At 36.4% G+C, this 15,810-nt stretch overlaps 1 protein-coding gene across 4 annotated transcripts in view; it reads right to left on the bottom strand.

Moving 5' to 3' along the window:
- GALC (galactosylceramidase) overlaps positions 1-15,810 on the bottom strand; it is a 41,306-nt gene that overhangs the window by 10,464 nt on the left and 15,032 nt on the right. For 3 of the 4 annotated variants that reach the window (XM_075151352.1, XM_075151355.1, XM_075151354.1), the window contains 6 exons: positions 10,769-10,899; positions 5,542-5,697; positions 3,334-3,458; positions 1,970-2,097; positions 1,418-1,507; positions 5-94 (listed from right to left, as the gene is read on the bottom strand). In XM_075151352.1, the coding sequence (XP_075007453.1) occupies positions 5-94; positions 1,418-1,507; positions 1,970-2,097; positions 3,334-3,458; positions 5,542-5,697; positions 10,769-10,899 (720 nt within the window). The remainder of the gene's footprint in view (positions 1-4; positions 95-1,417; positions 1,508-1,969; positions 2,098-3,333; positions 3,459-5,541; positions 5,698-10,768; positions 10,900-15,810) is intronic. The other variant, XM_075151353.1, reaches the window with a different exon arrangement.

Genomic DNA, 15,810 nt, shown 5'->3' with positions numbered 1-15,810 from the left:
TCACCTTTACAGGATGAAGTTGCTGGAAAAGACTAGAGTTTCCAGATTCAAAACCAAGTCTAGAATGCCACACTTGAAGTGTTTCCACCATATACTACAATGAAACACAATATAAAATTAAAAAAAACCAACCAAACAAAAAAAAACCCAACCCACATCACCGAACACAAACTTTCTCAAGTTGAATATTGAGAAATATCAGTCCTCTAAGGGTGTCCAATTTTTGTTATTTTGGAGCTGTTGATCACATTAGAGGCCACCACTCTATTCAGCTAGCCATTACGTATGGCTTATCTTTTTATAGATTATACATCAATAAGCCATTACATGCAGTAATGTGGCTTATAAAGACAGAAAGCACTGCAATCACACATACAATCTTTAGCATCTCTATTACCAACAACAGTATCCCTTTGATACAAGCTCTCTGCCCAGAAGCAACAAGGCTGAAATAATCTCCCATTAATTTTGCTTTAATGAGACCTTTAGTTTAGCTGCTGGTTCTTCGATATTCATTTTTGAGCAAAGTACTTCGCTTACGGATCTCCAAAATTCTGTGATACTATCAACTACATTAGTTACAGATTTTAATGATATTGAACCCTTACAATTTTTTTAGTTACCCAGAAGAACAACAAAGCAAGCAACCTAGAGTTTGGTTTGGAGAAGCCGCCTGATACTTACCCCAAAGGGAGATTTATATCAGAAGTGACACTCAACTACTTTTCCTAAGCAAACCATTTTATTGCCAAAAGTATTGTCCAAACTATCTCCTCCTAAATGAAAGTAAAGTAATGCCACCAAAAATCAAATTCCAAATAAGTAAACACTTTCAGCTTCTGAGGAGCAATGATCCAAATCAACTAACAAAGATTCACTCCAGTTTACACTGTGAAAGTATTGTTCACATTTCAGAGGAAAATTCAGTTTAGCAAGATTAAAAAAAAAAAAAAACACAACTGGGAGATTCTCAGAATATCTCTTCACAGGATGGAACAGCATAACCTACAGTATACAATCAACTGCAGTTACTCCCCTGGAAAGGAGCTGATAACAACTAGGAAGGTAATGGCCATGCTGGCCAGTCAAACTATGTCAGCATGTCAGAGCACCCAGCCTTGGAATAAATCCTAAAGAAAAATCCAATTGCATTTCTGTTCTGCGGAATTTCTTCTTCAATATACAGATGATTAGACTGGGAGGCAGTAATTCTACAAATTCAGTTATGACATTACATCTCATGATAAAAGCAGAACTAAAATGCTTAAAACTAAAATGCCAGGTGTGTAGCAGCCTCTAGTATTGGAGGTAAAGAACTCCAATTTCTTGCTAATCTGCGATATTGTCTTGCATGTATTAGATTATGGAGAGCAATTCATTTTACAGGACTGATCAAATGTATTCAAGATCTACTTACAAATGACCCTTTGAGGTAGAAAGTTGCTCTCTGAGGTGTCACACTGAAATGAGGCAGCGGAGGCCTGATACATTGAGAGTGATTATGAGTCTGAAGAAAAACATAAATGTAACAGACGGAACATACATTACTGAAACGCATCATGTGGCAATGTTCATGAAAAACATACAGCATAAACTGAAGTTAAAAAAGCAACGTAGGATCACTTTGCAACTATTTATTTCACTGTTATCTTAATGATAACTGCAATTATACTAGCTTAATAATTTTATTTTGAATACTGCTTAAAAAAAGCACAAGAATTAATTTCCTCCCAGAGTGTGTAATCAAATTAAAGCTAATTTGTGATATAAACATGACATATACATCAGTCTCCAGGAAGATTCAACTAGCTACTCAAAGTTTAGGTAGAAAAAAGGACCTCTAGTGGTCTCATTAACAAAGCTACAAGCATCAAAGATTGATTGAACTACATCAATCAAAACAGGTTCTTCATAACAAAACATTTCTTTTATCTTTTCTAGTTCATTGGAACTGTGCTGATGTACATACCATAGTTTCAACGATGATGGTAAGGTTTCCTCGGCCATCTGTCAGAGCGACAAAACTGCCACCTCCTTCTAAGTGTCCATCCACTTGCAAGTATGACCAGCCTGGCTGAGCAAATTGCGTTGTGTGTGCTGAGGCAAAACAGAACAAAAATAAGAAGAAAATAATTAAGTCTGAATAAAAAAATAATACCATTTGTAGTCTGAATTAAATTTCTCTCTCATACATGCTTACACAATAAAAACTTGGTTTTGGGAAGAAAGTAATGGAACTTCCAAAACAAATTCTACCTATACAAGAAGAAAGATTAAAGAATTACACTAAAGCACAATTAAAATCAGCAGCTCTGTGGCAGACGAAACAGTTAAAATGATAGCAGTTATTTAGACAAGAAGAGAAAACTATTATACCGCTATGTAAGTCAATCATGTACATGCAATATGAATATCCACCACAGTTTAGATTTTCCCAAATTTCTCCTTTTTTTTTCTTTTTCTTTTTTTTTTTTTAAATAAAGTAAACAGCTAAGCCAGAGAAAGCATAGATGGGCATCTCCATGAGGAATAACTAGATAAGTAAGGTTTTCAGCATATAAAAGAGAATACCAGAGAATATGACCAGAGAAGAACAGATCATGAAAATCCTGAGCAACATGGAAACAGGAACAACTGCTCAGTTGCTCTGAACTGTTCGTATGACAGTATGGCCATTTTTTTTTAATGCTTTTACGTATACAGGTAACTAGCAGAAGAATAAAAATGAAGGCATTTGCATTGTTGTTTGTTTATGGCATTGCACATGTTACTTGCTCTACTGAACTGTGGCAGAGACAATAAAATATTACAAAAGGACTACAGAGTAGCCCATGAATCCATGTGTCCATAGACACTATGTGAACATACTCCCCTTTCCCCAAGCACAAGGAAATGCTGACTTACACAAGCCAAGAATCTCAAGCAGGACAAGAATAGAGGTTCTTTGTTCCATTTTCTCAAATTGAGAGGTATCAAATGTCTACTTAAGGATTTTAAAAAAAAAAAAGAGAGAAAGGAACTAGGAAAGCACACTAACCTTTATGGGCACTTCAGATCAAAATATTTTAATAGTAACAGCTATAAAAGGCAGTAGTTTATTCATTTCTGCTGTATCTAACCATCAAGTATTAAGATTTCCCTTGCTATTAGATCTTTCTGCTTTCCATTGAAAGCTTTTTTTTTCTTCTTAAGTATTCACAAAACTTGCCACAAAATTACTTTAATTTGGTACAAAAAATAATACACATAAAAAACACTAAATAAATAAAGGCCTTGGAAAATACAGTTATGCTCTGTGTTAGATCACCAAACTTTTAACTGCAAACTTTTTACCTGTAATCCAGATAGGAGCTTCTACTTTGTAGTGGCCACTCCACGGCTCTTGCGCTGTCATTAACCCACATCGACCAAAGGGCAACTCTTCATAATAACTAGCCACCAAGTTCCATGCAATGGTTCTGGAAGAAAAACAGGTTTGCTTCCTCCATTCATATGGATAGTATTAGATGAATTTAGTACAAGAATTTATTCCTCTTTTTTCTTCCAGCATACAATGAAAAGAAGTTTAAGGAAAAAAAAAAACTTTCCAGCTAAAAGAGAAAAAAAACACAGGAAAGGAAAATAAAACTGATCAACTTGCAGTGTTGAGAACTTCTTACAAAACTGATAATACATTCTCTATACCATTCTCTGGCTATATCACCATAAAAAGTTGCACATGAAAGGAAATGTGTAGTGAGAGTTAAAGACTCCATTTGTTCCCCCCCGCCCCGTTTTGAAGGGGGAAAAAAGTTATCAAGGTTTACAGCTTTTTGTTGGGGTGTTGTTTTGTTTTTATTTTTGGTTGGTTGGTTGTTGCTGGTGGTAGGTTTTTTTTGCAGGGAAGGGGTTTGGGTGAGTGGTTAAGGACCACTAAAAAAAAAAAAATAATCCTCCCTTTATCCATATAAATATCATACAGAAAACAACTCTAACCAGCCATCCTCCAGGAGTTGCTATTTCAAGAAGTTGTCAGGATACTGACAAGGTTAATTACTTCAGGTCTTTTGATTTGGTCTTCACTGAAAATCTTCTGCTAGGACTTTAAACTTAAGACCTGTGTGCTCTAAGTATGGAAATACAGCTTAATAAAGCAGTTGTGTAGAAAGCAAAAGCTGGCATGCTGTTCTGCTATTGCATATAGATGAGTGCAAAGGCCTCATTCTGAAGTCATTGCCATAGATTTATCACACTACATATGCATTTCAGAAGAGATCCTGAAATCCTACAAAAAGTTGCTCATAAAACAGACAACTCTTGAGTTGTAAACTCAACTTGCTCTCTGAGTTCTGCAGAATTTCAAACTTAGAAAAGGAATGTAGGGAACTCAAGTTCAAAGGAAACGAGCTTAGCAGAAAGATAAGCTGCCTTTCATCAGGAAGACTCTGTTTTCAATATAAAAGCCAAGATAACTTCAATATTGGATATATGGACCTGGAACTATTCTACAATAGTTTCTAAATACAATACATAGGTCTGGCTGTTAGGTTGCTAAACAAATAGGGCATATATAATTACAAAGGGCTTGTAAAAAAGAAAAACAATGAGGAAAGAAAGACCCCAAAGTAAGATATTAAAGCATATGAGAGTCAAGAGGCAACCAGAATGGTCAGGAATTCCCATAAGAAATATTCATCTGTTAGAAAATTTCATCTTGCAGAGGAGGAGACAGAAGATTCATAGAAACCAGGTGACTCAAGAAACTTCCCTTTACAAATACCCAAGTGCCTTGTGCTGTGCTCCGTTTCAAGCATTTCAGACAAAAATATTTCTCTTTATTGTTCCAAAATGATGTTACATAAAAACTAAAAGCTTTGAACAATTTTGCTTACACCTTGATGCCTACATTTTCCTTAATCAGACTTCCCCCCCACCCCTTTCAGAGTAGTAGTTGTTGCACTGGAAACAAAGTATGTTTTCTATTCTCTTCTAAACCTGCGAGTTATGTAATTTCCCAGTAAATAGAACAGCTTTCTTCCAGATTTCATTTTGGAAAGAAAATGTGCAGGAAACAGTAAACATATCAAAAGACTACAGCATGTTTTAGAATGGACTCTGAGAAAGAAGTTGTATGAAAAAACTAGATAATTACCTCCGTACCTACTACTTTTAACTAAAGACAAAAAACCTGATAAAGATTTTAAGAAAAATACAAATAAATTAGCTTTATTGTTATTTTCCTCCAATGTTTTTCATGTCATTAGTTCTTAAGAACATTCTCTTTTTAACAAATACCATCAGTCTCAAAGGCATCTGAACTCAGCTGCCATTGGATACTGTGGAACAGTAACTCAAGAATCCGTTAAAACTCGTGGGACTTCTACTCCACAAAGAGGTAAGGACAGTAGACTTCATACCTTACTATATTTGAATTCAGACTGACAGTAGAGAGAGTTTCAGTTTACCTACTATCTTATCATAGCAGACGGGTGTGTTATATAGTACTTTAAACAATTCTTACATATGAAGTTGTGAAAGCGAGCAACAGTGCACAACACTTACGAGGTCATGTTTCCATTCACGTAGTTTTGGTTCAGGATCCGAGCCCAGCAGCCTGCACCTACTTCATCATTGAAAGTACTGTAATCTTCTGAAGACCACAGTTTCTTCTTAGTTAATAAGGCATTTGGCACTGTTTTTGTTCCAGGATAGTGAGCCCTACACAATATTTTAAAAAGAAAGAGCACTTAGCACAAAAAGAAAAATCAAAGCCTGGAAGTACATTCAGCAGCAATGATTCACCTCCTCCAAACTGAAAAACAAACTTTCTTTGGAATAATACTAATGGAATAGAAGAAAATGATATGAGAGCGTGCTATAACATTCCATAGCTTATCGTATTTGCACCAGTAAAAGTTTATTTCTTCTGATACTTTCCAGCATATAAGTAAACCTAGCTTTAAATATATCGTGCAATTTCTGCAGCTTGCTAAAGCAAAGCTTTACCCTGAAATTGAGCTTGAAGATTTTCGTAACTGTAATGTGCTAAATAGAGAAAATACATGCTACCTTGTACTATCTTATTCAAAACTGTAAGTAATTATAAAATCAGCAGTAAGATACAGTACTTGGCATTATTCTAAGAACTTAACTGCATGAACGTCTTAGGACCTAAACATGAACTTGGCTAATTTTGCACACCTTTTTAATAAATCCAGGTTTCAAAAAGGCATGCTAGTTGGACTATAAAAGTTACAGAGGTGTAAACTGAAAATAGTTGAAACATATAATGAAAGCTAATTTTCTTTCCAAGATCTTCCTTAGTACGAGGAGAGATGCTTTCTCCCAAATGAAGACTACTGATTATACTCAATCACAACATTGATTCACTGTGCCAAATTAGTCTGACTGAAATAAAACTTTTCAAATCACTTGCAGAAAACAGCGTCATGGCTTTCCCCTCACTTAGCACATTCATTGAACACACTAAATACATACACTAAAATAAAACTATCAGCACTGGGAAGGAAGGCATAAATATTTCCTTTACTATTAGCCTGAAAGTTGACAAATTGATAAATTTGTGACAGGGACACAAGAAATACCAGTTTTTCTAGGCTGACGGTTGGGTTGTTCCCCCCCCCCATTATTTTCTCCCTACGGGACAATGGGCCATTTCCCAGTGTGTAGTCCTTCATACATAGCTTCACTAATGATAATGTAACACATGATAGAGATTTTAGCTACAACCTTCTCTGGTGTACAGATTACTGTATATTTTCCCTTTGGCTTGGTAACACAAGTATTACCTTAATACCAAGCAAAGGTTTTTGTAATGGCATAAAGTGTGTAGCTTGCAAAGACAAGGCAAAGAAGGAATAATTTGTCTTTCTACACTCCATATCCTGAAGACCTGTTTCTTACATATTAAGAGTCAACATCCCGGCCAAATACAAGCTGTACTTTACAAAAAGAAAAAAAAAAAAAAAGCAGGGGAGTGTTCTAGAGAGCTTTACGTAAGATTACACAGGAACGTGATCTGTAGAGCTCTGATTTCTTGCACTAAGACAGAGGGTCACCTTTATTCGCATCAGAGGGAAGAGAAATAATTTAATGCAAAAACACTAAAGCTATGGAAATAAATTGAAAAAAATAGGGATGATAAACAGGATTAATGTTACAGGGTGAACAAGCAGGTTCTAGAGGCAGACTCCTTCAGTGTATCTTTATTGGCAGCTTTGCTCCACTTAAAGCCCATACACTCATAACCTCCTCATTTTGTCCAACTGATATGCAATCAGGTAAAACAGTTTCACCACCAGTTGAGAAATGAATCATTTTTCTCTGCTCTTAGATGCAATTTCTATTACTGCTAATGAACATAATTTACACTGTATTTGTATTTCACTTACACTGCTGCTAACCAAGGGGTTTTGTTTTACTTTCATTAATATCTAAATTAGTCCTTAAAAAGTAGGACATGACTAAGGAGTGCGTAACCCTATTCCATATGAAAACTAACTTTTTTTAAAAATAAGTATACCAATCTTCTTTTTTTTTTTAACTTTAATAGCACTTAAGTAGAGTGTATACTTTAAAAAGACCCACCCAAATGCACAAAATAAACATTTGCTGTCAGATTACAGTGAAGGCTTTCACACCCAATATGTGCTGGATTTGTTGAACTCTATGTGATTTTTATTTAAAGAAAACACTAGATCATGCTAAAGCCCTCTTTTAGACTTCTTGTGCTACTCTACAGCCTCAACAAATAACACAAGGTGTGCAGCAAAGGACAGGAGATTAGCTGTGTCCAGAACAGCATGATCTGCTCCTTCAGTAGTGAAAATAATCTTTTTACTTCACTGGAAATGAAAACACCTACAAAGAAGCAACTATGCTCCAATTACTCTCAGGAAATAATCGGTCCACTCAAGGACCACTACCATTTGGAGAGACTTGAATATCCTGATTAATGTTTCAGGAAAAACCACAGCCTCCTAAACACATACCCTTCTTGCTGCCTGAAAAGATGAACTGGAGTAGAGTTTATGCATCATTCTTATAGATGTGATACTTCAGCAGAAGCAGTGGGATTTTGGATTCTCTGCTCAAAAGAGCAGAGAGTCAGACACACTATAACGGAAGACCATTGCAAAGAGAGAGGAAGAAGTGATGTATATCATGAAAGGGGGGGAAAAAGAATGGACCTTGGTGGAGAAAAGGTAATGAAAGGAATACTAGGAAGAGAATTACAAAAGTGACACATAAGTTTAAACCTCTTATCACTGCGAGAGAAGAATTTACCAACAGCTATTGCTATCAGTGTTTGCATTCTTCAAACCACTGTCTTTTACTAAAGAAGTATTTTCATTGTTCCCTCCTCCTTTCAATCTCTCTGGAACCAGTAGCTGGTTTATTCATCATCAGGGCCTCTAGCTGTTAGAGTGGTAACAAGGTATTTTTAAAATATTAACTATTATGAGATTAAGTGTGTTTTATACAGCAGATGATGAAGCAATATAACTCCAACGGGAAAAAAAATCCACAGTTGCCTGTGTAGGGCAGCTAAACTAAATCAGAAATATTAAGAAAGTAACATTAACTAAGAAGAGCTCTTCTGCTTATGGATTGCAAATGCTGCTTTGCACAATTGCCTACAATGTGCGCAACTTAGTGGATAACTTAGTTAAAAAACAAACAAACAAAAAACTTTGTGTTATTTTTTGTTTTGCATATAGCAATGGCCCAAAGGGGAAGAAGGGGAAAATGAGGACAGAAATTGCAGGGTTTTCCACCGTTTTTCTCTCATGCATCAGTACAAGGCTGTAGAAATTAAATAAATCTTAAAAAAGATCATCCTATATAATACCATCACTAAAATGAAGCTTTGCAGAAAAGCACTACCTATTAAAACCTCAAAATCTAGTTCTCAAAAACATCTCTAGAAAACAGAAATCATCAGCTAACAACACTGTCTTTCCTACTTCTCATTCTGTATCATCTGTATCAGGCCTGGCAGGAACTTGGGACAGTTTGAATTCCCACTACTACAGACACCACATCATAATTCCATCATGCAGTAATGTCACAACATCATCTTGTTTTTCTTAGGTTATTAACCTGGGCATAATTAGGTCTAACAAATTTCTTTAAAAGGCTTGGTTTTCTGCAAAACTTACATTCAGCCAAATGTGTATTTAGAACAGATCTGGTTAAGAACAGTGATGCTTCTAACCAAAAAGACTGAGTTGTCACCTAATGGCATACTAAATTCATATTAGGTGAAAATGAAAGTTGTCACTCCTAAACTCACTGACACATCCTAAACACTTCCTATTTTCTTTCAATTAATAGCAAGAAGGTGGGGGATGGAATTTTCAACATGTAGAGTCAGAATAGCTTGGTCTCTAACTCTATAGAATTCAAAAATCTAACTGGTTTAACTGTGTTACAAACAAGTAGCACATCTAAAGTACTCCTATGAATAGCCATGGAATTTGCAAGCCCATCTTTGAAAAACATTGTTTTCAAGAGCTACAATGTAATTTAAATATGTTCAAAGTAGGAGTAATACTTGTTTATAATTTATTATATTTCATTTCACTAGTAAAATTGATGCAGCCATAATAGCTCTGAAAAGCTGTTTGGAAATATCACATTATAAAGAGCTTTGGTGACCCAGGTCATTGCTATGTGGGTGAATATCTATTCATAGTTTTACAGTGTGTCTTCAGGGCTCCCTCTAATTTCTAGCCATTACAATTTCTTGCAGAGGAAGCCTGGATGCAAATAGTGAAAAATAAAAGCAGCAGCTTTAACTACTCTCCCATCCAGCTTGTCTGATGGGAGACCTCACAGATCACAAATTACGTTACCAAGTCCAAAATTTATTTTATGTACATTCACCTAAAATCCTGGTTACCTGAAATACTTTTTATAGTTTCAAATAAAAAAGAAAGCCAACAATTTTTTTTTAAAAGGTACCATGATTAGATGTGCATCACTAAATGTCCAGTAGCCAACTGATTATCCATTACACAAGAGAGTATTTCATCTCCCTGTTAAGAATGAATCAGAATAGGGATGTAAAACTTGCAAAGAGTTAAGCAACTACAGCTTACTGAGAGAGTGTAAAAACAGTTGACCTTCTGGAACTGACTCTGGGTGCATACTTGTAGCTGCCAAAAAAAGAAAGGAAAAATGCAGACTACGTTGGGATCATGGTAATTACAGTGGATTTACATCTGGCCAGAGTGAGTTCACAATTGCTTTCACTTGTTGATCCACACATGATCCAAGACTCCACTTGAAAAAAACTGTCAAGACAGTTTTTGTTTTTCAGAATGGGGGGAGGGATTGATTTGGGGGAGACACTGACTGCCTATCTATATTTGGAGGGAAAGCCTTCATTTCTACACCTCCTAAGGGTCAGATTTATAAAGATGAATGAAAAAGACTCAAGTTGAAGCAAGGAACAGACACATTTGAAGCATGTGTTTGGGTCAGGCAAGTTTATGGAACCTAGTAATTAAAATTTAGAGCTACTGTAAAAAGAAAAGTTAATGAGCAAGTCTTACACACATTTCTATTCAGCAGACAAGTTAGTAATCAATCTCAAATTTAGTCTACTACTTTTGCAAAATATTAGCATCATATGATGAAACTCCTTTCATTGCAGGTAAGAGTATAGAGAGGTGAAGCTTTGGCTGTGCTAGTTATAAATAAGCAAGATGAAGACACACTATGAACAAGCCACCAAGGAAGAAAAACAGAGAGAACCCCCTACCCAATCACATCGACCACTCCGTGGAGCTCAGAGTCAAGCAGCAAGACAAAGGAAATGGGCTCCCACAGTCTATCGCTGGCTATGATCCTCACCTGCTGCAGACCGTGCTTATCCAATGTGTATCTCAACAGCTTTGAAAAAAAAGGAGAACAAAGAACAGAGAGAAGGGACAAATAAAAAAAAAAAAACACGTTTTTCAAATTGTCAAAAATTTGTATTGGGAAAGGTGGCATCTTCTTCAGCACTATTTGAACATATTTTAAAAACAAATCATGTTCCAATTCTTGTTTTTACAACTTGAACAACAAACTCTTACACGAAACAAAATGTCATAGATTGTCAAGTACAAAATGCCTTCAAAGAAGGACACCTTCTTCCTCTACCATGCCAAACCCCAGAGTACATCACAAAAGGAAAAATTAAAAACATTTGGTTCTTATTTTCTTACACACACAAAACTGCAGATAAAGTTAAAGACAAAGGACATCACATTTCATGCAAGATACTCTATTTGCACATCAGCCACTTAGATGTTACAATGCTGAGGGTTAGGCTACAAGGACCACATACAGGGCAAGGACAACTGTATTATAACTTATAAGCCTTGTGAAAGCGCAGTAAACATCTAATTAAGAAAAGGAGTTGATTCCCCCTATTTTCCCTGCTAATGAACTATTTCAGTTTAACAGTGAAGTTTAACAAGTGAGATCAGCTCTTCCTAAACACAACCAACACAAGAAATGAGAAAAACCCCAGACACATACACATCTTACTACTCAACTGCGTTTTATTTCAAATTTTAAAATTGCAACCACTGTACACTTCCCTAGAAACATTTTAAGGCCTTGAAAGTCAATGAAACAAATGCAAAATGTCATGTAAGACAGAGTCTAACGATGTAGTTTCTTGAAGTCCAGAGGTTCCCTAAACAGCATTTGCTGTACTTGTAAATTCAGATAACATCAAATACTTAACTACCTTCAAACCATTCTATGTCTTTCTACCATATATAATCTTCTCTAACAGGGAACACTACCTGCAGGAAACAGCGCTGCAAGATTTTTTTTCAACAGACTAGAATCTGAACTAGCTTATGTGCAGTCTGACAGCAGCCTGGAACGTCAACATTTCCTGCCCCAAAGTCTTAAGAACTTTCTCTGAACACAATGTTAGTATTACTTCTGCATTGTATTTTCCTGTTACATCTTGCATTAGAATAAGGCAGTATTTGGTTTGCAGACTTAACATACATACAAAGGCTAAAGTATTTAGCGATTAGGGGAGGTTCCTGATGACTAGGGAAAAACACTTTTAATGCCTGTCTTCAAGAAGGAGGATCTGAGAAACTACAGGCCCATCAATCTAGCCTCAGTCCCCAAGAAGCTTAGAGAGCAAGTCTTCCTGGAAGCCATTTCCAAGCACAAGAAGGATAGAAGAATGACTGGGAACGGCAGCATGGATTTACCAAGGGCAGATCATGCCTGACAAACGCGATTGCTTTCTACGACAAGATGACTACCTGTGTGGGCAAGGTGAAATCAGTGGATATCATAAACCTTGACTTTAGCAAAGTCTCCCTCCAAAATGGGTAGAAAAGTCCAACCAGGGTGCAGATTGCTAGGATGTCCCCACAGGCTGATATTAGGGCCAATACTATTTGATGTCTTTAACAAGTGTCAGGAAGTTCAATTTTGCTTTGCTTGCACACACAGCTTTTGCTTTCCCTATTAAGCCGTCTTGAGATCAACCCACAAATTTTCTCACTTTCACCCTTCTGATTCTCCCCCCCCATCCCATTGTGGGGGAGTGAAAAAGTGGCTGTGTGGGGCTGAGCTGCCTTCCGTGGTTAACCCACAACAACGGTTATATGCTGAAAAGGAGGGCTGTTATTTAGAGGAAACTAACAGACTGGAAAAAAAGACTGACAGGAACCTCGTCAAGTTCAACAGATGCAAACACGAAGTCCTACATCTGGAACAAAATAACCTCTTGCAACAGTACAGGCTGTGGACTGATGAAAAATTCAGTTAGGTATAAGAACTTAAGAGAAGGAAAAAAAAAAAAGAGCACGAGTATGGTCAAACACGTGGAATAAGTTGCCCAAAGGGATTGTGAAGATATTAAGTCTTAGCACATGATCTAATTGCACCTGCTTGATGCAAGGGGGTTCAACCAGATGACATCCAGAGGTCCTGTGCAAACCAAGTTAGTCAATAATTCTATCTAATTACAGATAACATACCCAGAAATAAGACATTAAAAAAAAAAAGACAAGGCTGTTCTACCAGTAAAATCTATTGTTTTAAATTGAGACAAACATTGTGTCTTAAGACCAGTTACATAAATCCAAAATTAAGTTTCTAGCTTGTGCTTTGAATTATATAATACAAAAATCCTGTTTAAAACGATGGCAAAAGCAGCATGGTCCAAAAACACAAAATAAATCCAAAAGACGGTATTTTCTGTAATTAATCTTTATTCTTCCACCAGCTTAGCATAGTCTTAGACAAGTCAATTCATCTTTCTCTCTTATAGCAAATGTTTTTGTCCTGGTTTCGGCTGGGATAGGGTTAAATTTCTTCCTAGTGCTGTGTTTTGGATTTAGTATGAGGAGAATGTTGATAACACACTGATGTTTTCAGTTGTTGCTAAGTGCCCTCCTAGTCCAAGGACAGCTCCTGTGCCTACTGACTGAGCCAGGTACACAAGATGGGAGGGAACATAATCAGGACAGCCAGCCCAGCTGGCTAATGGGGTATTCCATACCATGTGACGTCATGCTCAGTATATGAATGGTAGGCATGATCCAGGAAGTACCGATCGCTACTTGGTTATCGGTCAGCACGGGTGGTGAGCAATTGCATTGTGCATCACTCATTTTGTATATTCTATCATTACCATTATTATTTTCCCTTTTTTGTTCTATTAAACTGTCTTTATCTCAACCCACGAGTTTTTTTCACTCTTACCCTTCCAATTCTCTCCTTGTCCCACTGTGGGGCCGGGGGGGGGAGAGGGGAGTGAGCAAGCGGCTGCATGGTATTTGGCTGCCTGCCAGGTTAAACCACAACAGTTTTCTACCTGAGAGAGAACAAATAACAGTGAACTGAACTTGTTCTTCCTATCAAACTGAGAAAGCATTCCTGGATCATAAGACTAATGATTCCTCTCAAGTTGCAACTATATTAACTATGAAAATCAACAGAACAAGAATCAACCCGTTACATAAAAGCCATAATCATTGACAAATAGCTCTTAAATGTCACCCATCTTCTCTGTTCATTAAGACTTACCATGACTTTTTTTATAAATGACAGACACTAGGAGACAGGAAATTAAATGGCAGCAATCGTTTCTGCTGTTTGATCACTACATTAGAAAAGACTCATGCTACATCAGTTAGAAATACAATATGATTTGTTCTGTCTGGTAAATAAAAACTAATGAAGGTAGATTATTTTCCACCACCCAACATACAATTACTGTCCACTAATAATGACTTACAAGTCAAAGATAACTTAAATAATTGAGAATTATGGAAAAACATTTTCAATTTGTATACTTCTAGATAAACATCAGCAAATGATATTGTGGAATATATTCAAGTCTAATTGTGTATTGGCATACAGGCCTTTAAGAAAGGACTTACCAAATAGAGCTATGGGCTCTATAGGCTTTGTTAAACACAGCAAACAAAATTTATGTCTAACACAGAAGATGTAGTGCTGAGCCATAATACCTCCTGGGAGAAAAGTAGTAAGAAGATACACTATACAAACACAGAAATAGCACCCATCAAAATAACATAGGAAGACACTAGTGAGGATGGTCTTGCAAACAAAATAAGGAAGCATAACATAACACAGAACTGAGGTAACTACATTACGATTTTTTTTTTCATTTTCAAGCACTTTATGAGTATTGGGTAAGTAATTTGATTTAGCAGATAAAGGCTTTTTTCTTTTCTTCTTCTAACAAAATTCCTGTTTTCAATGGCAAGTGCTGCAACTCATTGGTATGAAATGATGGCAAGCAATATGTTCAGGAAGACCACTCCATCAGCCAATGAAATTGAAACATACTGAATGGTAACAGCTTGGTAGCCTTCGTTCTAATGAGAAAATATGAAGTCCTCCATCCTTCAAATCACAAGCCAGCAGACAACAAATATGGAGGGGAAAAAACAGACATAGAAACTTTACCTTAAATCTACCTTATATATACTTCAGATTGCAAATGGTATTTTAGGCAGGGATAAAGCTCCACAGGGAGCAATGGTATCAAGGTAAAAATTACTTGATGTGACAAACAAAGGAAAGGAAAAAGAAACTTAAAGGAAACACAAAGAAAGGGAGAGGTCAGTTATTTTTTGTGGATGGATGCCAAAGCAAGCATTTCAATTATCTTTACAATTTCTAAATAAAACAATATAAATTTAATCCCACATTTCCATTCCAAATAGAAGAACTAAGAAAAAGTCACAGAGAGGGTCATACTTGAAAAGAGATTACAGAACAATGTACAGGAAAGGATTTCTGAGAAAAGAATTTAAGACTATGTAGGAAAACAGATTGATCAGCAGATTTTGCAAACAACTAGACACGGTTATCTAAGAGCACTTCTAGCAACTTTCTGAACGTGAGCATTTGAAGGACAGACACCTAAATACTATTATCTTTTTCTAGGTCAGCAAGAACTCTGGTAGTTGGTGCCTTAAAGTCAGCATTGGCTGAGAAACATGGTGTTCTCATTTTGTACTAACCTTAATTTCTTGATGGATAACAACACTACTGCACAGGAAATATTCTCCTAACTCTTCATTTTTTGTGATCAGCCGGGGTGGAGGAGTTGGGGAAAAATCTGTATGACATTCAAGAACTCCGACAAAAAGAACTTTCATCTTAAAGGACAACTAAAACATGCCCATGGTCCTAAACGCTACAAACAAAAACAGGTACTCCTATCCTTGATTCTGTCAAGCTGTTAAAGAAGTAAGAGCCATACATACTCCGTGCATTCATTCTGCACGTTTCATTGGCATG

Source organism: Calonectris borealis, chromosome 5, assembly GCF_964195595.1.
Source record: "Calonectris borealis chromosome 5, bCalBor7.hap1.2, whole genome shotgun sequence".
Lineage (NCBI taxonomy): Eukaryota > Metazoa > Chordata > Aves > Procellariiformes > Procellariidae > Calonectris > Calonectris borealis.
Note: the sequence above shows the minus strand (reverse complement) of the source record. Positions and strands in the feature narration are given on the sequence as shown.